Source organism: Epinephelus lanceolatus, chromosome 13 (assembly GCF_041903045.1).
Source record: "Epinephelus lanceolatus isolate andai-2023 chromosome 13, ASM4190304v1, whole genome shotgun sequence".
In the NCBI taxonomy this organism is placed as follows: domain Eukaryota; kingdom Metazoa; phylum Chordata; class Actinopteri; order Perciformes; family Serranidae; genus Epinephelus; species Epinephelus lanceolatus.
Genome location: NC_135746.1, coordinates 21,994,087 through 22,019,053, shown reverse-complemented (window position 1 = coordinate 22,019,053; position 24,967 = coordinate 21,994,087). Strand labels below are relative to the sequence as shown.

General features: G+C 41.2%; 1 protein-coding gene across 1 annotated transcript in view; it reads right to left on the bottom strand.

Annotated features, from left to right (window-relative positions):
• Positions 1–24,967, bottom strand: part of ezrb (ezrin b) — a 43,956-nt gene that overhangs the window by 1,912 nt on the left and 17,077 nt on the right. Inside the window, exons 4-13 of the mRNA XM_033649130.2 lie at positions 24,256–24,351; positions 21,250–21,524; positions 19,150–19,233; positions 17,953–18,099; positions 13,189–13,285; positions 12,637–12,800; positions 8,788–8,918; positions 5,418–5,578; positions 2,439–2,531; positions 1,645–1,884 (exon numbers count right to left, since the gene is read on the bottom strand). Coding sequence (XP_033505021.1) covers positions 1,645–1,884; positions 2,439–2,531; positions 5,418–5,578; positions 8,788–8,918; positions 12,637–12,800; positions 13,189–13,285; positions 17,953–18,099; positions 19,150–19,233; positions 21,250–21,524; positions 24,256–24,351 — 1,488 coding nt within the window. The remainder of the gene's footprint in view (positions 1–1,644; positions 1,885–2,438; positions 2,532–5,417; positions 5,579–8,787; positions 8,919–12,636; positions 12,801–13,188; positions 13,286–17,952; positions 18,100–19,149; positions 19,234–21,249; positions 21,525–24,255; positions 24,352–24,967) is intronic.

Here is a 24,967-nt window from a genome sequence, read left to right as displayed (position 1 = left end):
GCAAGATATAAGTTTTGCACGACAACAGAACGTGTTCCCAGTGTGGATAATGGTGAGATGACCTAATGATGAGTAATTTCAAACTGGGTGTGCAGTGGTAACACCAGGGAGAAATTAAGGGTGCATTCTCACCTAACCTGTTCAGTTTGGTTTAAACAAACTCTGGTGTGAAAGCTGTTAACCGCCTGGACAGGAGGGTCTAAGGAATTTGTGGTGTAAAAGCGAAGCAGACTGACTGCAGGATTTTGTGACCGTAAGGCGTTGTGTCCATCAAAGCGGGGTTTTTTGTTGTTGTTTTTTGCCTAGCTGAAAATGGCAGGCACTCCTTTTTTCAGCTGAGATGCTTCGGTTGTGTCTGTTTGCTTTGATACAGAAGGTTATAATATCGATGCGAGGTTGAGTACTTGCTCTGGATAAAGGGAAGTCTGAAGCAGGCAGGGGGAGAGAGGATGGATCCAGCAGTCAGTGTGGGTTCATGTGCAGTATTTTCCTGCAGTATTAGTGAAACCTGTCACCTGTAACTTGGCTGGTTAAATTGCTGGCGGCTGGTTTTCGAGTATAAAGCCTGTAACCTGTTTCTACAGCCAATCAGCTTGTAGTGAAGTCTGCTGGTCAAGTTTCAATGAACGCAGATGGTGTCGTTCGCTTGTCGCAGCAGGTGCTCTGCCAACATTGAGCCCTCTGTTTCTGTCCTTGCGTGTGCCATTGCCCGGTGGGTCACTGCTGCTGCTCACTGTACATGCTTATGCCCCGCCCACACACATTCTCACTGACTGATTAATTGGCGCTGCTTACTTATATTATTGTGGTATATCTAAGATGAATACAGTCCATCTGATGCTTGTTTTGTTTCTGTTTTTCACCATTTCATCACTACTACAAATGCACCTGTAGCCAGTATCTCACTATCACTATCCTCATTCATATTTCAAGAAGCTACAAATTATATTCAGCCACAAAATAAACCTGAAAAGCTGCAAATCAGAACAAAAGTCCACAGAGTTGTTGCATAGAGATGATACACCATCTCACCTTGTTGCATTGGTGTGAACTGGCAAGTTTATAGAACATTGCATGTTGCAAGTAGTTGCATGTTTCGACTCATCTCATCGTGAATCTTTGGTGTGAACTGGGCATAAAAGTGAAAGGCTTGGCCGGTATAGGTCATGGAAAATGAGAACCGTGCGCGATTTTGTACATCGCAATATCAATGCTGAAAGGATACATCATGCAGGCCTAAGTTGACGCATATCAGAGCTATGTTGTGTCAACAGCTAACTCACAGAAATTAAATACTCTGTTATGTTACATTAAGTGGAAACTTTTCCTCGGTTCCAGGTTCCAGGTTTTTCATGATCGTGTGAACCTTGAAAAGCAGCTGCAGTAACTTTCCTCCAGTAATACTGGGCTGTAAAATCCCTGTTTCTTTAACTGTCTCTGTTTGTCAGTGTTAATATACAATAGGTCCGACTCCAGTCATGACTAATGATCCCCATCATCAGTTATTTCTTTGTGACACCAGAGAAGATACACAAATACACACAGTAACGCTCAGTTAAGTGTGAAACAGACCACATAGTAAAAGATGCATCTTGAGGATGACTGACTGTGTGAGTTGTTAATCTAAGATCGCACTGTCCTCACCTTCAGCTGCTTCTGGACACGTTCGTTCTTCTCGGCCTCTGTCAAGCGATCCTCCTCGTTGCGGTGGTCGTTGATGCCCTCGTTCTGCAGGTCGGCGCTGTGCGTGCTGGCGTTCTCCTCACTGTCGCTGTTGTCGTCCAAGTGGTCGAACATGGGGGGAGGGGGAGGTGGCGGGGGCACCGTCATCACCGTATGCAGCTCCTCCCTGGTCTTAATCAGATCGTCCTGGGCCTCCCTGGCCTGGAGGGAAGAGTCAGTAACACAGACAGACAGTCAGTTTACTCTTCTTCGTGTCATAACTGTGGTAGAAAATCTGATCTGTTTTAAATTTACCAAAATATTTAAAGTGTATACACAAACACAAATATTATATCCCTCCCTGTCCCGTTTAATGTACTTCTGTCTCCCCCTCTCCCTCTCAAGTTCAGGCCAAACTTCGATAAAATGTTCAAACTAGGCAGTGCTAATCAGGTTTAACCTAAAAACTTCTGTTTCTCTATTGTCTATATCTTGCCTCAAATGTTCTTAAAACAGATTAATACCGTGTTTAGCTGTAACAACGAGAGTTTGTGAACAGGAAGTGGGCACCATACTGTTATCTGTACTGTAAAAATGTTCAGCATTCCGGAGGTTGTAGGTTTTATCCTTCTTGAGCAAATACAAATGCCAAAGCCCTTTTCTCTCTTCTCTCTGGTCATGTAGCACCAGTTTCAAAAGTATTTGTGTCTTTCTACTGCCTCGTTTTATGAATAGAGCATCTCTCCAGCAGTGACATACTTCCTAAAGTCTCTCACCCTGAGCTGCCATGTGTCGGCCTCCTCCTCCTTGCGTTTCTTGGCCTCCTCCAGCACGGCGATCTTGGCTGTGTGCTCTGCCAGCTCTGCAGCCTGATACAAAACAACAGGAGAAGCACTTGTTTAAGATTTAACACATGCAGGTGGATAAAGACGTAAAACAAACAGCCAGATGAAACAAAAGCACATACAGTGTCATTTTTGTACCTTTCATATTGTTGTCTTAAATCACAGATAGAATAAGCAGGTCAGTACCAACAGGGTTCTTACAGATTAATGCAGCGTTCACATAGAGTCAGGCAGACAGACAACACCCTTGGGTGGAACAGGAAAAACGAACAGTCGGACGGAATGGCAAGATGGTAAAACAAAACATTCATGATAATATGTTGTGGTGATGATGTACTGGTGTTAAAGAATGGAATAAAATACACAACTAGGGATGCAGGATAATATTGGCACATCATCCGTATTAGTCACTTTAAAATGAACAATTGGTATTGACCAACATGCTTTTTCTTACATTGCATAATGAATGAATATTACATACATCAAAAAGCATTTTATTTCATGTCTCCATGCTGGTGAGCCGTCATGATAAGAGTATACATATACAACATGATGCTGAGACTTGATTGCTTGACAATCACTCACATTAGGTGGGGAAAAAGTGTATATATCGATATCGTTATCGGTTACCAGTTAAATCAGTTATGTAGCAGGACATCAGATATTGGCAAAAAAAAAAATCCAATATTGTGCGTCCCTATTTATTACATAAATAATTTTGTGTTTATTATTTCATGTAATTTTTCTAGTGATCAAGTCTGATTCTATTACACTTTATAACCTTTGGCCTTAATCAAAGCACTAACTTCTTTACGACAGCCAAGCATAAAAATGAAAAACTTTTTTACATAATATTTGGACTTTTTGTCAGCAAACTGGCGTTTCCACTTTTTTCTGTGCAAACTGAAAATGCACAAATCATCTAATTGTGACCACTTTCTGGCATCAAGTAAAACATGCCGCTGTAATGTGGCTGTACTCATGAATCACTGTTAAAAGTCTTGATTGGAGGAAACATTAAATAACATTTCCGTCATTTTAAAAGACATTTCTGACTCTGACACACAAAGCTGACGGTCATCTGTTGGTCAATGTGGGGCTGTCGGTGAGTGTCTGCCGCCCTGGTCTTTGCGGCGTGTCCAACACTGTTGGCACTTGTCAGCCCTTGTTGACTTTTTTGTGCCAGATTCAGCATGTTGAGTCAGTGTCCGAGAAGGCGGAGCCCATTGGTGAATGAAATCACTCTCATAAACAGCAAATGCATGAGAAGAAATGGAAAGGAATAAAGCAAACAAACAGCTGAAGTCAAGAGGATGTGAGATCGAGACCAAATTTTAATGTTGGGTAAGATTAATTGTTTAGCAATTCAGCTCATTAGCAGAAACAGTTCATAATTGTTTGTGTTTTGTTTTCTAGCTCATGGTAAATTTCCTTTGTTCTTTCAATATCATGTGCGTTTCTAATGTGCTAACCGGCTTCAATTTGCCTTGTCAGTCTTCCAGTTTCTCTTTTTGAATGACAAATACAGACTATAGTCGCTTGCCGTATTTTCTTCAGAATGTACATTCCAATTGGCTGTAGGAGGTGACGCAGCTGTCAGCCTTCATCGCCACTAGTTCTTTGATGTTGGTTTGGTGTGTTTGAGGCCTTACAGTGATTAGATTTTAACATCTACATATAAAAGGGTAAAACAACATTTCTTGGCTGAGCTAAAAATCACTGTGAACAACAGTTTGCAGAGGCCTGATTGAAAACCTTTTTTAAGGCGTGGCACTTTCTCTTAAAGGTTTAAATAACTGTATATTTAATGGTTCAATCATAGCTTTATTAGCAGCTCTCAGTACGGTCAGAAAATGAAATCTTCTATAGAAGGAAATAACAGGAGAAGCTGATGCTTTGAGAGGAGCCTCCAGATGAAATGTAGCCAAACTCTGGGGCTGTTGTGGTACATTCCTTCTCACCACCACAACAATGTGAACAGCTTGTCTTTCACCAGACTGAACTAACCAAAGGCTTGGTATTAAATGGTACACCTGCTTTAGCTGTAAAGACACTAAACAGACTCCGGCCTGCAGCGGACCGCTTGGCTGTAAAATTATGTGAGAGGTGTTCAGCCGGAAAACTGGTCCCTCGGTGAAAACACAGGGATACAGTGAACTATTATTAATAAGTTTCGTGCTCTCAAACATGCTGATAACACGACTTCCACATGTCGTCTTCAGTCACAGTCAGTGGAAGCTGCACGGAGACTTAATCCATTGCACAAGCGTCTTAACAGGGTTTAAGTATAAAGGGTGTCGCAGCAGGTGTCTGCACGATAAAACTGTGAATGCGGAGAAGGGACCGCAGCTTTACTGTCCAGGCTGTTAAAGGGAAAGAGGGAGCAGCACACAGTCCTGTGGGTGGTCCACAGACGAGCGACTCGGGGTGAGGGGGTGGTTAGTCTGAAGTAACGGGGTGTGGTGCAACTGGACGCTACAAAGTGGTTTTGTCTGGAGCTGCAGTAGCCAGGCACTGCTGAATACACCGCCCTGCAATGTGCCTGGCACAGACCTGGACAAAGTACCGGCTGAGTGCAGTGAGAAAAGGTTTTAATTGATCTTATCTTGCAAACAAAGTGCCAAGTTTTCACATTTTGTTGATGGACATGCGAGGCTTTTCTTTGCTTCAGGAGAAAGCCTTTTTCGATATCATTTGTGCTACAGGCTAAAGTATAAACTGAATCAGTGTTTGCTAGAAAAACCCTGCGTCACGCACATTAAATGAACGACCCTGAGCAAACGCTGCATTAAAAAAAACAGCCTGTTGTATACCCAGAAGTGACATGGCGTCATGGTGATTCACTTTAAAGTCAAACAGTGTTAGAACACTGGTCCCTAAACAATTAAGCAGTGTCATTAAAATACTGACCAGCTGCTCCTGACTCTTCTTCTGGTCCTCAGCTTCGCGGGCCAGCTCCTCTTTAGCCAGCAGGGCAGCCTGACGCTCGGCCTCCAGACGAGCTGCCTCCTCTTCAGCTCTCCTCCGCTCCTGCTCCAGCATCATGGCTCTCTGGAGCTGGTCTTGTAGGTCTGCAAAAAATTACATGAGAGAAATAAAACACACAGAAAAACTACTTTTTTATTTTATTTTTAAAGGGCCAGTGTGTAAAATGGGTTGAAAACAGTGACATCAGTAGTCAAATTCTAGATTGCAGGGCTCACTCGCGTTTTTCAGGAGTAGGTCTATCTAGTGACGAGGTGAATATTTATTTAGAAATCTAAACCATGTTACGATATTGTAATGAATCCCTCACGAGCAGGAGACCAGAGGAGCGTTCGGGAAAAAGGCCCGTTTATTTGAGCACTCCAGAAACTCCAGTAACACTCCAGGGGGTAAAAGACTCCGTCCCAAACTCTGACTCTTCTGACGTAACACACACACTTCATACACACATACTTGTTTACCATAGCGACTGGGGACCCCCCCTCCCACCTCTGCTCCGCCAATGTCCAGCCCGCACACTGACTGACAGCGTAGCCGGTAAACAGAGCTCAGCTGTTTATTTAGCCTAGCAATATCTCCGGACTATAGTAGCTGCAATGGACGACTTTGAACGCGATTTTGAAGAGTTTCTTATAGCGGACACAGACCCAGAGCCATACCTGTTTGAGCCGGAGCACACAGATGAGGAACTCCATGTGTCTGATGCTGAGCGGGCGAGAAGAGAGGCTGAATGCACAGAATGGGATTCGGTGTTACCATTGTTGGGGAGATATATCATCAAGAGGAAAAGCGCCGCAGAGAGTGCATCACAAGGAGTGAAGTTGCGTCTTCTTTTCCTCGCAGATGACGGTTCGGGTTCATTCTCTCCTGTTGCGTGGTAAGTGTGGTCCATTCGCAAACTTTATAACTAAAAAAAGTTTTCACTACTCTCTATCGATGAACTACTAACGCGCTCTGCTGTTTCCTCCTCCTTCTTCCTTCCTTCCGCTGTCTTCGTTGGTTCATTTATACACGCGAAACGCGTTCTCTGGCTGGCTGGATTGTCCGCTCGGTCTGCCGTACATACATGGTGGCGCAAGATGGCGACCTCTCTAAAGCAAGGCCCTTAATATATATATATACAGTACAGGATGCAGGATGCTGTGGTAGCCATGCTGGTTCAGTGTGCCTTCAATTTTGAATAAATCCCCAACAGTGTCACCAGCAAAACACCCCCACACCATCACACCTCCTCCTCCATGCTTCACAGTGGGAACCAGGCATGTGGAATCCATCCGTTCACCTTTTCTGCGTCTCACAAAGACACGGCGGTTGGAACCAAAGATCTCAAATTTGGACTCATCAGACCAAAGCACAGATTTCCACTGATCTAATGTCCATTCCTTGTGTTTCTTGGCCCAAACAAATCTCTTCTGCTTGTTGCCTCTCCTTAGCAGTGGTTTCCTAGCAGCTATTTGACCATGAAGGCCTGATTGGCGCAGTCTCCTCTTAACAGTTGTTCTAGAGATGGGTCTGCTGCTAGAACTCTGTGTGGCATTCATCTGGTCTCTGATCTGAGCTGCTGTTAACTTGCCATTTCTGAGGCTGGTGACTCGGATGAACTTATCCTCAGAAGCAGAGGTGACTCTTGGTCTTCCTTTCCTGGGTCGGTCCTCATGTGTGCCAGTTTCGTTGTAGCGCTTGATGGTTTTTGCGACTCCACTTGGGGACACATTTAAAGTTTTTGCAATTTTCCGGACTGACTGACCTTCATTTCTTAAAGTAATGATGGCCACTCGTTTTTCTTTAGTTAGCGGATTGGTTCTTGCCATAATATGAATTTTAACAGTTGTCCAATAGGGCTGTCGGCTGTGTATTAACCTGACTTCTGCACAACACAACTGATGGTCCCAACCCCATTGATAAAGCAAGAAATTCCACTAATTAACCCTGATAAGGCACACCTGTGAAGTGGAAACCATTTCAGGTGACTACCTCTTGAAGCTCATGGAGAGAATGCCAAGAGTGTGCAAAGCAGTAACCAGAGCAAAGGGTGGCTATTTTGAAGAAACTAGAATATAAAACATGTTTTCAGTTATTTCACCTTTTTTTGTTAAGTACATAACTCCACATGTGTTCATTCATAGTTTTGATGCCTTCAGTGAGAATCTACAATGTAAATAGTCATGAAAATAAAGAAAACGCATTGAATGAGAAGGTGTGTCCAAACTTTTGGCCTGTACTGTATATATATATAGAAGCATAATTATAAGTCTACGAAAACCAAACAAATTTTATTTTATAGCGATTATACACTTGTATAAACATATTAATGGGTAGAATATTCAGATTCAGATTCAGATTGACAATAAACCATGCCAAATATTACACACTGGCCCTTTAATGCTCACAGCTACTGGCACGTAAATATAATCGAGATACTACCACTACAATTCCTGACCTTTTAAACCAGAACCATGAAGCTCTGTAATCTCCATTTTAAAAGAATACATCACACACTAAATGATTATGTGGTTAATAATTACTCGCCCAGTGTTACGCTGAATTTGAGGGGAAAACTTTGCTTTTCCTGTAAGTAAGTAAAGTGTTGGACATAGAGGTGCACGGTTGTGGCGAGGATACGAAACAAACAAAACGACGGCACTAACAGATAAATTTACTTCTTTAATGTGGGCAAAATGAGCAGAAACAGATGCATTTCCAACCATAGACTTTTGCAAGGCCCACCGCTGGGTCTCAGGCTGGCGTCATCTGTACCCTTTGACCCCCTGATAGCAGGACACAATCAGCTGGAATTTAAAGCGTTTAAAAACAAATACTGCAAATCATTTGGAGCTAATTTACGAGCAGGGAACTCGTTAATCATTACTAAAGAGGAAGCCCCGCACTCACTTAATGATCTCAGCTCACTGTGTGTAATTTTATTAACAACAGGTGCCTCCTCAGGTCGAGCGTTTAAAGACACGCTGCTGCTTTACTGCCTGTAGACGAGCAGAAACAGGTAAAAGAGTCAAACCTCACAAGAACCTTTTGTTTTCCTGGTTTGGACACTGAACAAAACACGATCCAAACACAAGATTAAGAAAACCATAATGGCTCCTTCTGTATGTACAGATGACATCACCGCTAAAGTAAAGAACAGATGCGTCACTGTTTCGGTTTAGCGCTCGTAATCCATGTTTACAAACAAGTATCCTGCTTTCATAACCTGTTGGCCTTATGCTCACCTACCTGCATGTGCACACAATCTAACTACCTCCACACACGCACTCACACACACACATTTTTTTTTCACCTTTCTCTGCCTTCTTGGTCTGCTGCTCAAACTGGTAGAGCCTCATCATCAGATCCTGCTTCTCCCGCTCCATCTGCTCCTTCTCTCTCTCGATGTCCTCCCTCTTCTTCTTCTCCCTCTCCAGCTTGTCCCTGCAGATAACACACAGCCGTCGTGAGCCGACATGGTTGATGCGTAAATAACGGCTGACAAACGACAGTGGGTGAGATCACACACGCACAAACATTTGCGCACACACACGAGCCCAGATTCGGCACATGATTGCACGAGCTGTTCTTTTACCAGTGTTCAAAAAATGTAAACATCTCGTGCAGCTGTCATGGTCACACACTGTATATTAAAACTAATTTACAAAGAATATTTGCAGGTGATGTCTTGAAATGGCAAGATGCTGTGAAAGGAAAGGCGTGAAAACAGTTACTAGAGCATCATCAGTAACAAGGACTTTTACAAGATTTCTACCTTTCAGGGCTGCAGCTCACTTTTTTTGTTATTACGAATAATCATTTGGTCTATAAAGGGTTATTATATAGTCAAAAATACACATCACAACTTCCCAGAACACCAATTCAAATATTCAAATAGCTTATTTTGTAAGAAAATATAAAAAAAAACATGATATATTCACATTTTAGGAGCTACAACCAGTAAATGTTTGGCATTTTGCGTAAATAAAACTACTTTAAACAATTAATTAGTTATTAAAATTGTTGCAGATTAATTTTCTTTTGTCGGACTAATCAATTTATGAACTAGTCGTTTCAGTCTCGCCCACATTCTGGTGTAAAATTTGTCTAAGCTTTGGTAAGGGTCGGGCGCTTGACACTTCTGATGAGTGTCGCTCGACAGAAAAAAGTGTCGCTTGACACTTTCCTTTCATGTCATGCACCTGGAGAATTTTGTTAGGTTGCAGACAACATCATATTTTGTTGTGCAATATGATTGGTAGTGTTGCTATCATCGCTATGGAGATAGTATTGCACACCAACTTCGACCTGCATTCAGTGTCTGTCTACAGAAGTCGTCTTTGTAGTTATATGGTTATCATCCAAAATCTGTGTAAAATGTTAAAATTTCAATGTAAACCATGAAAGGAAAACTTTTGTCAGGGGGCAGAATCTTTCTCTTGGAGGTTCCTGCTCTATTTGTACTCCAGCTTTATTATTAATTACAACCTGATATCTCCCTCAGGACTTAATTATGTTTAAATGAGCCATCTTAAGGAGTTCATCAAACTATCTAGTAACTGTATTGGACACCAGCCCAGAGCCTCTGTCGGTCACACACCGCTGTGAGCTACTGTGTCTGTGAACCCTAACTCTGTCTGCTGGTGATCTAATGGTTCACCCACTGGTATTCACTGTGTTGACTGCTCAGCGTTACATCACAGTGTTTGAACAGCTGTACTGGACAGACAGTGGGCCAACAGCTGTAGCTGAGACCGGGGTCAGCGTCCATTCACTTTCAGTTCAGCCAACCCAGGAAGCACATTTGCCACACTTGATGAGGAATGCTGTGTCACTGCCCAATGAAGTGAGGTTTCACTTTACATGCTGAACTGCATGAATGGTATCTGCCTTTTAGTGAAGCTGGTTCAGACAGCAGAGAACGAGGTCAAACTACGAAAAAAGGCTCTGCTGGTCTTAATCGACTTCACGCTGTTGACAGTATCACAAATCCACAAAACCATAGTAATCTTATAGTGTTAAGACCTTTACACACTGAGTCAGTTTTTACAGATGCCCATTACCCGAAAAAAATCGTTAGACTCGGAGACCTTGCACACTGATTCCGATGAGTGTTACTGTTGTATTCAGTGTGAAAATTCTCAGTACGTGACAAAATGAAAAGACACATTTCCTCATTTGCCTCTCTCCACTGGAGTTACCAGTCTAGCTGTCATCACTCCCTCCCTGTCTTGTATTTGGCACCACAGCTGCATGAAAGGGTGGAGCTATACTCCACATTCTGTGTGCGGTCCATATCCTCCTCCGCTTCATCATCATCCACCTGAATATTACTGACCTGCTGAAAGGGAGCTATCTGAGTTATGAAAAGATTGTGTGTGCACTGTTCTCCTGTCTTGTCGCAGCTGTGTCCCACTGCTACATTCTGTCACGGATTCTTGGTCAAACGGATGCGATAAAGGCAGACAATCGAACCTGTTCCAAAAATTTTAATGACAGACGAAAGTTTCGGACTCAGTGTGCGAACATGATTGACACAACGTGAGGTCATATTTATTTTTAGACATGAGACACTTTCGGACGAAAAAACTGACTCAGTGTGCAAAGGCCTTTAGTGTGCTGTATGAGTAAGAGGTGGTGCAGCCTATATTTGAGGAATATTTCACCCACTAGATGACTATTCCTTCGCCAATTACTCACCTCGTGTTGAGGTGAATTTGTAAAGAAATCTTTGCTTTTATTGCATGCCTCCACAGTGAGAGAAGAATCCAATAACAAAGAAGATTCTTGATTAGTTGAACTCACAGGGGTCCACTTTTAACAACAGCTAACTATACCAAAACGTCTGTTTAAAAACTCACATCACTCGTTCAGTATAATCCAAACCTCATTTATCCAGTCGTATGCTCAGTACTTTCCAAAACATTTGCTAAAACCTTATTATTCAAAATGGATGTTTCAATATAGGTTTGCTGTTGTTAAACACAGACCCCTTTTACTTCAATTCATCATGAAGTTTTTCTGTTTTTGGATTCGTCATTCAACGTGTAGGTATGTAAGAAAACTGAATTTCCTGAATTCACCTTAACATGGGCTGAGTAACTGATATACAAATGGTCATTATCATTGTGAGAGAAGAAATTTAAAGAAAGATTTTTCCTTTAAATTTCTTACTCACCTTAGGAAGCCGATAAAATACATTCATTATCCAAACTATGTATTTCTTTAAAAAAAGGTGAGGATTGCAAATTTGTCAGCTCTAGCTCTTGTAGACCTCCAATGATTAGCTAGTCAACCAATTTATAGTCGATAAATTATCAATACGCCATTTCTTATGCAAAAATTCCAAACTTTTAAAGGTTCCAGCTTCTCACTTGCTTCTTACTTTCTTTGGGTTTTACATTGTTGGTTGGACAAATTAAACATTCGAAGATGTCACCTCAGGCTCTGGGAAAATTTGACAGGCAGCTTTTCACTATATTATGACCTTTTTATAGACCAAATAATAAAAAAGACTACCGATAATCAAAAATAAATTTAAAAAAAGGTAAATGAATCTATGATAAATGGTTAGCTGCAGCCTTTACTGTTGTTAGTTCAAATAATACACATTTTGCAAAAGGTACACAGTTATTTCATATTCAGAAATACATCAAAAATTGGGCTGTTTGGATATGATATTTTCTGATATTACTGTTTTAGACCTTTACACATTATTTTGTGGCATTTTAAGCACGTCATGTTTTCAGTTTTAAAATACATATATAGTTTTTACTTTAGTTTTTTAATAAAAATTTATTCAATATCACAAAATGCAAAAATCACACAACTCTTTTCCACAGTTCTGCTTGTGCAAAACAAAAATCTTGATGACTGTTAGTTGGTAAATAACAGCTAGCTCTGCACTTGACAGTGGAATTGGTAGAATGATAATATAAGAAAATGAGCTAAAATTCACTAAACAACAATCTTGGATTATTGCCCAGCCCGTGTAACATACATTCATTTAGGCCTAAGAAAATCAAGTGGCCTAAATCCTACCTTTAGAAAGGGTTTTTATCGTCAGATGTCATTTTGGGATAGTGTGACTTTTGTCTGGGTGGAAGACTGATTTTGTAAGAAAATCAACACATCACATTAACGTGTGCAGACGTCTGTGTACCTCTCATCCTGTTTCTTCTGCTTCTCCTCTCGGGCCTGGGCCTTCATCTGCTGCACCTCGATCGTGTCGGGCTTGCGGCGGCGCATGTACAGCTCGTGGTTGCCCATGCATAGCTGCAGGATGCGTTTGTTTATGCGCAGTCTCGGTGCATAAAACACAAAGTCCTGAAATTTGGAGAAGAAGAAAGAGATGAGAGGAGTAAGAAAAAGAGGGGGCCGAATAAACTCTTGAACTGCCTGTTTACTGTGCTTTGCTGATAAAAGACTTGAGTAGTATCTCTGAGCAATAAATAAATGAATAAATAAATAAAGACTGCTCCACTCAGTGAGAGAGGTGAAGGAGCCTGGGCTACACAGATAAGCCATATAACACTTTTGTGAGTGTCTGGGGTCCGTCACTAATGGCACTGCCTGGACAGTAGCCCTGTATGCTGGATCAGACTGAGGATACGTCTAATGGTTTATCTCTCCACTACAGAGAAAACTGTAAGAGAAGTATGTCAGGAATAGAAATGTCAGTGTGTGTAAAATCGAGTGCTGATGTATTACTCACCGGAGATTTTTTGTCGATGGGCTTGATGATGAACTTCTTATCGTTGAAGGAGATGTTTCTGATTTCACTCCAGGGGAAGCCAATCTTTGGGGTCAATCTGAGGAAGTGAGCACATGAACACAAACGTTATACTGTGATACTAATCTGCTGTACAATGGCCACAATGTGATAAAACTGTTAACTAGCACAACCCATAAAAAGACATTAGCTGAAATGGCATAATGAGAATGTTCATCACAATGTTGACGATTCACAACTGTAGATATCGCTAGTGTCCAATGATCCCAGCAGTTTAATACAGTGGTTCCCAACTGGTCCAGCCACGGGGTCCAGATTTCTCCTCAGTCATTACTTCAAGGTCCACACAGTTTAATACATATCGCGTCATACTTGTGTTTGGCCATGTTGTCAAGCTAGTTTGCTGTCTCTGTCAAGTAGCTGCCCATTAGTCACTCACTCCACAGCAAGAAACAGCACTTCAAAATAAAAGTCCTGTGCCAAAAATTGATTGTACTTAAAAATAAAGTGTGTTTTTTACAAACTTGACATGTTTGCCAGTCACTTGCAGCCCTGTTCAGAATGGACCCATGACCCACCAGTTGGGAACCACTGGTTTAAGAGACAGTTCATTTAACTGGCTGCCCTACAAATGCGTAACAGCTAGTGACATAATCGGCTTTCTTACACGTTTATATGGCTCGTAACCACTTTGCTGGGGTCTAGCAAAAAAAAAGGACGGCACTTTTTTATTCTCTTTGGCAGTTTTGGCAGTGTCTTTCCCACTGTCTTTTTTCTATTTTGAAGCTGGACCATTCATTGGTGTGCTGTTGGAATATATATACGGTTTGGTTATTGATTGCTCTAAACTCTGGCAGCACTAGAGCGCACTCTGGTCACAGACAGAAAAGTAGAGGAATGCAAAGTGAAGGTGAAAGTTAACACTTCATGGTGTTGGGTCTGAAAGGTTGCTTTCATTACCACTCAGCTGTTGTCAGCTGTCGCCACACATACTCTAATTCTGTGGGAAACACTGCCGGTGTATGATGCAGTGCCACCACATCAGTGTAATGCCACAACTGCAGTTAAAAGTGACAAAATTCCATCAAGTGCAATGCTACTTAGAAAAGTGATCAAAATAAATATGTCACTGTGGGATCTGAGAAATTACTAAAGATATTTTTTCAGTTTAACATTTTAAAAACTGGGTATATATCTGTCAGAATGAATTGATAATCCAAATAATTATTAGTCGCAGCCCTATTTGTTACAGATGGTTGAAGTGTCATGTAGACACAATCAAATGCCACTACTGTTGCATTAGAGTAAACCTGACGGGCTGAACATGGATCTCTGTATCCACCGTTTGAGTTTGAAGGATGAATCTGGGGAGTGGCTCGCCGTGCTTTTGTGCCAGACGAACTGAACGGATGCCAATCTCATTCAGCACAATACAAAGTAGCACTGTAAACATTGATGAGCCGATAGTGTTGTAATCTAGAGAGGCAGCCATCCACCTCGCAGCGAAACTCTGCTGTGAAACTGTACTGCCTGAACTGGAATTTCACTCAATTACTGACACATGCTTGAGGAATTGAGAAAACAATGTGGAAGTTATCTCACCAATTGAATATTTCTATCAGAGTCTTGTGGTTTACGGAGCCGTGCTTTATCAAAGGATTCATGTTTGTAGACATTAATGTTGTAGTGATACGGTTTATAAAATCCTGCTGATGGTTTGGAGTGGCTTAGAAGAGGAAAGACATTGTGGGTGGTGAATTGTGGCTGGATTTCATTAGTAAGTCTTTGGCCTTCTGTGACAAATATTACTAATGTATGAGAAAAGTAAAGGTTATTAGCAGCTGATAACAATGACACGTGGAACCAGTATGTTAAAAGACACGAGTAATAAAAGGTATTTTTCAGGTTCAGGTACTGTTGCAGTCTCTTACAAGTAAGTCAATACAAAAAACTAAATTGCAATTACAAAAAGTAAGAAGATTTATATTGCTAGTATGTGTTTTTGTAGTATTGTATGGCTGAAACTAACAATAAGTTTCAACATTGATTATTTTCTCAATTAATCCATTAATTGTTTGGTCAATAAAATGCCGAAAATAGTGGAAAATGTCCTGAGACTCAATGTGAAGTCTTCATATTGCCTGATTTTTCCAACTAGCACTCAAGAAAAAACAATATATTCACACAAAATGAATAAAAGCAGCCAATCATCACATTTGAGATGCTAAAAACTATGAATGCTTTGCCATAAATATTGATTTGAACAATTTATTAGTGATAAAAAAACAGCTTCCAAAGCTGCCAGTGTGTCAACAAAACATATGTTAGGGCCTATGTCCACTTAGCGTGTTTATATCTGAGCACCGGTGTCTTTTATCAATTGTTCCCAATGTGGACACAATGTTTGCAACTGCATGTGGCCGCAAAACAACCCAGCATCTTTTTTCTGTGCGCTCTCAGCGCTTCCAGCTGAACATCTCTGAACTTTTCAGAGTCGTCGCTGCCGCTCCGTTGGCTTCTGTCTATTAAGTTGTATAAAACTGTCACAGTAAAGACAGAAAAGCCCTTTGTGGGAGCAGATCGGCCAGCAGACACTGAATGTTGCTGGTGAGTGTTGTGCTTTTATCACCGCACGCATTTTAAGCTTGTGTAGTTAACTCTATGTTAATGTAGATATTGTTGTCATAAAAACAAAACCAATGTGTAGCATGTCATTAAAATAATGCTGAAAGCACTTTTTTATGAAGCCCTGGGATGAAGTCCAGAAACAGTTTTTGAAGGGGTTTGAGATACTTATACCTGATAACTTAAGCAGAGAAATACCAAAGATAATTCTGATTTAGTGTGACAGTTAAAAGAAAAAGTGAGAGAACATTAATACATTTGGTTTACATGCATTTCAGATGCTAAACTGTGGTGATTTGCAGCATTTTTTAACTGTAAATCCAACATTAGAGTGAGTGAATCTGACGTCTGACTGGTTTTACTTGTGTGTGTTTGAGTAGGATGGTTGCTAAGACAAAACCCTGGATCAAGAGCACCTCTCTAAACCTCTCATATAAAATGAGCAGCGCTCTGCTTGGCAGGACAGAAGAGCCTAAGGAGTTAACCCAGCACCAGACTGAGCCTCGGCAAAGCTTTGGCTGCACTGCTGCATTGTGGGCCGGCTGCCCTCATGGGAGAGACAGTGTTGTAGGTTAGCCTCACATTCTTAAGTGCCGCACAGCTTGAAAAACCAGTCGGCGTAGCCATGGTTACAGCAGAGGGCACCGTGGAGGAGAGGCATTTCTTTGCTGATCCCAGTGAGCACATACAGAGACAGAAGGACCCGGCAGGTTCTTTAACAATGTGTTTCTTGCTCTTGTTTAAGGCTTCACACCACAGTTAACGTACAGTAAGTATCTAAATGAGAGACTGGATGAACTCTAACACAATAGCACTTATAGTAGTTAAATCATTTAGACTTTCTGAGTAGACATAAGACAAAGAATTAGCCGGTAAAGGTTCAATTAGAGGCCTGACATGCTAAACTTTACCCCGTCACCGAGTTATTCATTTACTTCCACAGAGGCAGACAAAGCAGACCACACTGCTTTCAATAGACGCTGGCATGAAAGCTGACACAGTGCAGCTGGTTTAATATGGGAAGAGATGCAATCTGGGAGCGAGCAACAGAGCTCAGTCAGAGCAGAGTGCTGCTGGAAGGCTTTCCAGCACAGGGTCAGTGACTGAAAGGCACCTGGGATGAAGTGCTCCTTCAACACACTTCACTCCAGTCACCCTGCAGACGAGGGCAGCAGCCACAGGAGACCTCAGAAGTCATTTCACCCAAATAGAGGGTGATTACCTCCCAAACTGTCTTGCCCTATAAACAAAGTGACAATCACAACCAAGACCAGCCTGGATTCTGGCTACACCCTTCCACAAAAAGTAGGTTTCCCTCGCAGCACAATGCCAAACAAAGAATCATTGGAACAAACAAATACAAAGGAGGAATATTTACTTTTTTCCTGTGATACTGTCTGTGGGTAAACAGGAGGAATGGGTGGTGATTAACCACATGGAACTGGACAAGTCTCAGGTTAGAGCTAGCGCCAAGTCAGAGGGGAATACAACTGGACTCCCAGAGGAAAAGTGGAAAAATAAGGTCTGCAAATGTTCAGCAGGAATTTTTATGTAAACTATCTTAAGTATAAATGGAACACAAGCACGTACTTTGTGCTCCAGGGGGTAGTTTTTATTACTCAGCAGTATGTAGGGTGGTAACTGTACCTCTATAAGCAGAGGTGTGAACAAAAGACGTCCCATTTAACCCATGTATTTACAAGAGACGATGACGCAGGCGCAATTATATGCAGAAAAAGGCATAAACTCTAAACCATAATATGCGATTTGGGTCGAAAAACCTTCAAGATAAAAACATATTATTTCAGCTCAAATCTGCAAATAATGTTACTCCAAAGTAAAAGCAGGTTTAAGATAATAAAGAGCCATAAGAGCAAGCTACTGAGTTTTAATCTGTCTTTGGAAATACTCCTCCCAAAGTTTGTATCCATTGGCCTTCATTGTTATTCCTGTCAAACTGTCTGCAGCCAAACAGGAATAGTGATTAAGTACAGACATGGATCTGGCCCAGCCAGTTTAGCTCTGTGTCACAGGGCTGCAGCTCCTGTAGCAGCAGGCAGAAACAGACAGAGAAGACACTGACAGCAGGGCTCTTTCAAAGTACTTAAATGCAGCGCTTACTTGTCATCCTTCTCATAGATGTTGAGTCCCAGGGCGTCCACTCCCAGCCACAGCTCAGTTCCCTTCTTGTTCTTGATATCAAAGTAGTTGATTCCGTACATTTCCAAGTCTTGGGCGATCTTCAGGTACTCCAGCATAGCGTCCTCCCTGCAAGAGTGGACAGAGGATGACATTAAGTTATTTTTTTAAATGTATTGTTATAAACGCAATGAATAAGATTCACAGAAGGTAAGAAACAATGGTGTCACCAAGTGGTTTGCGCCTCGAGCTTGGCATTTTGGCTGTCACCATCCTGGATTTTTGAGCCATGAGTGATCCTATTTGGACGTGAGGGTGGAGCTAATCCTAATGCTAGCTGCTAGCTTGGTTAGCACAGTAAATTTACTGTCTATGGTTAACTTTGACAATGCTAATGCTAATTTTTACTCACAAAAATACATACTTATAACCATTAAAACCAAAAAAATTGAACATCCAACTGCTAAGGGCTCATTTATGCTCAATGCTAGACATCTATACAGACACGGACGGAGACCTCTGTCAGTACTCTGTGTTCACTTCATCTGTATTTGTGAATGTTTTCTGAAAGCTTACGGGCGACACAGACGAAACTGGCTATTGGCTGTATGTACCTGTGTCAACATATAGGACGCATGGAAATATGAGGGCAGTGACATTTACGATGTTAATGGACGAATCTATTTGCGTACCCTAAAAAGGTATTTAGTACAACCAAATTCTGAGTGAGACTTTTTAAAGCGACCAAAATGTTGCAATTAACTTTCATAAACTGAAAACACACTGAAACAGCGATAGCTACGGTTACGCCTATACCCTCTGAATCCAGAGTTATGCTATGGTGACGTTACTTAATCAACGTTGTCGCCTTGGTAGCGACTTGTCAATGGACGGCACCCACCTGTCACTCAAAGTGGGCATGCCCTTATTTGTGCATGACTTTTAGCCTGAATACAATGTAAATAGGTTAGTTATATAAAAAGTTACTCCCGACAGTTGTCACGAATGTAGAAATTAGCTATAAAGACCAAAACTACTTTTCGTATCAAGTTGTAAACAGGTTTATTTCTGCTGTAAAGTTGGGCATTTTGATATGGGGTCTATGGGGATTGACTCGCTCTTGGAGCCAGCCTCAAGTGCAGTTTCTGGCACTTCTGCATTGGCTTCATTTCCACTCACTTCAACATCAAACGGTGCTCCTCGTGCCACACCTGAATCCTCTCCTCCCACTGCTCTCTGGATAACTTATGCTGCTCCAGGACTCTGCAGAAAGAGAGAAGACAGCAGCAAAGATCAGCGACATCACCTTACAGAGACCAAAAACAGGCAAGACAATTTGACATCTTTGGCTTTGGTTTGATAAGTAACATTAAGGCCTCCATTTTCATGCAAGCGTTGCCTCGTGCAAAGTCCAACTTTGTTTTGGTGGAGTGTGTGTGTTTTATTTTTCTTGTCTGCATTACTTGGGTATTGTTGACTTTTCTCTCACTGTGACTTGCACCACATTGAGAGCAAAGCCGCAAGAGGGTGTGTACTACTGGCATTCCAGCAGCACACTGCAACTTTGAGTCAAGATGGATGCATTTCTTGCACCGTCTGACACCAACATATCCCTTTCTAAAATCCCATATTAACACACTTTATTTGTTTTGTGTTTAAATTTTTACTATAAATTCTCTAATGAGCAGAAAAACTCTGATTCTTAAAAGGCATCTCGTCAATAAAACAGCTGCAGTAACATGGCATATCAAGGGCTGAAACAACAACAACATGAAGACAACAAGAAGTCTACAATGACCATAGAAACTTCTGTCCTCTTGTGGATGCTTTCCACCACAGAGTTTCAGTCTCTGCAGCGCAAATCAACAGCAGTGCTGCAGATTGTGACCACCTCAGGACACATGGGACAGACACAACTCACACAGGAAAACACGATGACCACCAGACTTTAAGTAAGTCCAGACATGTAAATTAAAGAGACATCATCACGTCCTTGACGACATATTTGAGTTGCTTTTTTGTCACACTTAAATATCGTTGCTAGTTCCTGACTTTTGCAGGTGATGACTGGAGCCAATTCAATTGAGAAATCTTGTCAGCAGTCCCTGACACACCCAGCCAAATTGCTGTCTGCTTTCAACAACGGAAACACCAAAAGAACGCAGAACTATGTTGGCACACTGTTCATTATGCATTTGGCTTGCTTAGTGGCCTGTGTGATAACTAATGATGTAATAAGGCTTTGATCGTCCTTTTGAACGCTCTGATGCAATCACTAAGATACTCCGTTATGTTGAGTTTTAACACGTGTATGTATGCATGTATCTATGTATGCAAGCCTTAGAAAACGGCAACTTTACTCACTGGCAAAGGGAGATAATCTGAATAAATGGCACATAAACCCCCCCCACAAATGATTCAAATGTTTCAGATTCATCAGTATCTCATAAAACTTTCATCGTTTCTTTGGCTTCCAGGGTGGAACCGGCATTCGCTCCTTCCTCCTATAAAATATCTGTCATTAATTTAATAATCTGACTTTATGAAACAAAATTATTTCCTGCCTGAGCCAAATGTAATTGCTTCAGTTTAATAGGCCAAATGTATTACTAAACAACATCGTGCCTTTTGATCTAGGCGTTAATGAAACTAGAATTACCACCCTGTAGCTATATGCCTTCGCAAACCTGTCAAGTTACAGTTAAACTTTACAATGCCTAACACACGTCTTCCCGTCGAAGGCACAGAAGATCTATACATTTACCACAGTTATAAGGTCGGCACCCAAGATTAGAGTCACCAATTTAGTTTGCGACCCTTCTGTTCCTGAGAAGATGTTCAATGGCCAAAAAAGTGTTTTACAGACCATTATGATGTCACAGTGAAGTTGGCCTTTGACCTTTGAGGTTTATAATGTCATCATTTCATTTTATCCTATTAGAAATGTGTGTGAAATTCTGTCATAATTCGCATATGAATTCTTGAGTTATGGCCAAAAACATGTTTCTGAGGTCACAGTAACCTTTAACCACCAAATTCTAATGAATTTATTCTTGAATCCAAGTGAACATTTGTGCCAAATTTGAGGAAATTACCTCGAGGCATATTTGAGGTATCGCATTCATAAGAATAAGATGGACGCAAGGTCAGAATGACCTTGACCTTTGGACCACCACATTCTAATCAGTTCATCTCTGAGTCAAAGGAACGTCTGTGCCAAATCTGAAGAAATTCCCTTAAGGTATTCTTGAGATATCGTGTTCACGTGGCACATCTCACCTGTGTGGCAGCAGGCGTTCAGACTGCAGGTATCCTGGCTGGTGGACTTCTTTGTTGTAGTCTCCGAACTTAGCCTGAACAGAGTAGGAGGCCAGCAGCACGGCTGTCTCTGGTGGACAGTAAACCTCGTCGCTCTGGATGCCTTCCTTCACCTGCAGGAAAAAAAGCTTCTGGGTGATGTCCTGGATCAGCTCCTCGGACACATCCTCTGGGAAGAACTTGGCCCTGAACTTAAACTGCAGCGGGTTCTCCTTCTTCACGTCCTGGGACGACACCTGGAGAGGAACAACAACAATATACAGTATTGTAAATATGTAGCTGCAGCCTGCTAGCTTTGCTTAGCATAAAGACTGAAAAAGTGGACAAAGCTAGCCTGGCTCTGTCTGAATGTAACAAAATCTACTTACCAACACCTCTAAAGATCAGAGCCTTAGACTATAAAAAAATAACGGATGTGGCCACCGTGACATCACCCACTGGTTTGTGGAGTCCCATTCTGAAGCCTCAAGTGTGGCTTTTTGGCTGTTGCTATCTTAGATTCTTAGAGCTAAAAGTGACCATTTTTGGACCATTTTTGACGAAGGTGGAGCTGTAAATCAGCAAAAGGTGGATTTGACTCATAGAGTGTAGTGATGCCTCACAGACAGTCCACAACCATTTTTGTACCAGGCTGTAAACATGTTTATTTCTGCTGTAAAGTTGGGCATTTTAACATGGGGGTCAATGGGGATTGACTGGCTTTTGGAGCCAGCCTCTAGTGGCCATTAGAGGAACTGCAGCTTTTGACACTTACATGTTGGCTTCATTTTTCAGCCCCAGAAGCTGCTGCTTGGGCAGAGTCAGGTTAGTCATTTCTCCCTGTTTCCACCCTTTATGTTAAGCTAAGATACAGCTGCTGGCTCCAAACACATATTTAACACACAGACCTGAGATTGGCAGCAATATCCTCATAAAACTGTTGGGAAGAAAGTGAATAAGCACACTACTCCCAGAATGTCAACCAGCTGGCAAAGCTACAGTGTACTGAGTATTATCAGTTGAACACAGGGTATGAATCAAGACTTTTATTTTCTAAGATTCTAGAGCCAAGAAATGGTGGTTTCAAATTTAATCAGTACAGATTTTTTATTTTACTGGTGTAAAAATATGAATCATGTCTCTTTTAGAACCTGAAATAGTCTTATACTTTATAAATTAGGAAACAACTCAGACTTCCGCAGTTTCATGGCTGCACTGCCCTTACTGAAAGGGGATCTACTACACTCATTTAGTGGAAATACACTTTAATAACTCCAAGCTACAGTATGTGTTTACACAATGTGCCTCTTCCTCTAATTTCAAAACAGGAACCAAGCGGTCTTGATGGAGAGAATGGGGCCAGGAATATTCCAGCTTGAGCGAGGCATTGTGCTGATGAGCTGCAGCGCAGCGTCAGCACACAGTGTACAGTTTACTGCTGCTGACTGAGGCAAGCATAACTCTTTCTCTATCCCACTGACCCCTGTTTATGATTATAATGTGCAAATAGGCAACGTTCAACATTTCTCTAGATAGATTAGCATGGTTTCCTACATTTGTTTCAGTCCGGAAGACATTCATCAGATTAGACAGAAACAGAGTTAATCTATTTGCTGTATTTTTTACAGTCTGTACTGTGGTCAATGCTGCACTATTAAGCATAGGAGCTAGAAGAGTCAGATGTATGTTTTAAATAGTGCACAACCAATTAAGCATGACACTCCTATAACAGTCAGCCTCATGTTGAGCAATTTAAAAGAATAAGGCTCAAAATCGATGCAGCAGAATCAGAGATATCGCCTTTTTTTATTCCATTCTTCTTTCTTGTCAAAACCTTACGCCTACATTACCTACGATGCAACTTGAGCAATGACAGATTTGATATAGATTCAGGTGTGTTATGCTTGTGGTTATAAATGTAGCATCAAGCTGTTAGCCCAAAGCAGAGATGAGGAGCTACTGAGATCTGGTAAGCTCACTTCTTTTTAACTCCAGATTTCTTTGATTTTCAAATTTGTAGTCTTCAGATCTAACCCCCATCTAATTTCTGGAGCAACAAAAGGTTTTATATAACATTTTCACATATTAAGTTGTACCTTTCGAGACCTGTAAACAGGCATTGATGTGTAAAATCTGCAGAGTTGCTCTTCAAGAGTTTACCTAAGCAGAACCCGAAGCTGCAGGGCTTGGTAGATCATATAGAAACTGCGATACCAAAACAATCTCAAACATCTGGAATTCTGCTTATTTGCAGGCCTAACTTCATTCCTCTGGTTGATTTACTCTTTGCATGACAGATTAAACGAGCTGGATTGTGAGCGGCTTCGGGACAAACAGTTAGTCAAGGTACAGTAACCCATGTTTACTCAGTGACAACAGAGAAGAACCAAAAGCAGGTCTGGTTCACAAAGAGTTCAAACTCCCGTCAAATAATCAAGTGTGGCACTCTGACCCACCGGCAGACGGAACCCGGACAAAATTAGCTGCCATATCGGAAGTGGAGCCACAATACAGCATGTGAATATATTCATAATAGAGTGGCTACTGATTGACTCGAAAGCAAACACTGCCGCTGAGAAAGAATGCATTCTTGCTCCATTGTTCATAGAATTTGACTTCATAGGGAGGTGTTGCTAAAACTGGGACATACTTGAGAGACACTGAGTGAAATGAACATGGAGGTATGTAGGTGGTGGGTATCGTGATGTGTAATGACAGAGGAATTTCACTCTATTAAAGAAAAATACCTTTGAAACAAATTAACCCCAAATCCATGGCAGTGTAAGTAACATTATGTGGTCGACTTCTTACAAGTATTTACAATCAAAATGATTTATGATCGAATTGTGAAGTATAAAACACACTGGAAACCTTTTTCCTGAAACCATAATAACCTAAAAACCATCATAACTTCAGTATTTCGAAGACGGGAGGATTATCTTGAGAATATATCAATCAAATTAAGCATTTTTTAAAGATGGATCTTACCTTTTTGTCCAGTTTTAGCCAAGTGTAGTAACCTTTGCCGTCCATATACTGAAGGCCAAAGTACCAGACCTCACGTAAGCCGATTGTTTTCACCACCTGCACAGAAAAGAAACAAACAAGAAAAGTCTTTAAACACATTTGATCCACTACAAATGATTATTTTCTTTATCCATTAACTTTTTTAAGTTAAAAAAAATTAGTGGAGAAACTGCCCTGACAAAAATCTCTGAGGTGACGTCTTTAAATGTTTGGTTTTGTCTCACCAAAAGTTGAAAAACAAAAAAAAAACAGTTCAGTATGATATATTACGGAGAGATGCAGCAACTCCTCACATCTAAGAAGCTGCAACCTGAAAAACTTACGCACTTTTTTACTATTCTTGCTTGATGAATGACCTAAACAATTATTTTTCTGTTAATGAACGTATCCTTTCAGCTCAAAACACACAGGAAAAGAGCCTCAGTGTCTGTTTTCAACATGACCTGGATACAAAATGAATTTAAAAGTCAATAAACACTCTCCAGATAATATTATCTTCCAGGAACTTTTGTGTAGTTTCAAGGCAAGAACATTGTAATGAGAGAAGCGTCTACATGATTAAGTGATGTAATATCAACTTAAGAAAGGAGAAGCAGGAACTTCCCTAAATTTGACCAGATTTAAGACTCTGTTACTCCAAAGAAATTCACAACCTGCTCTTTCAGGGAAACAG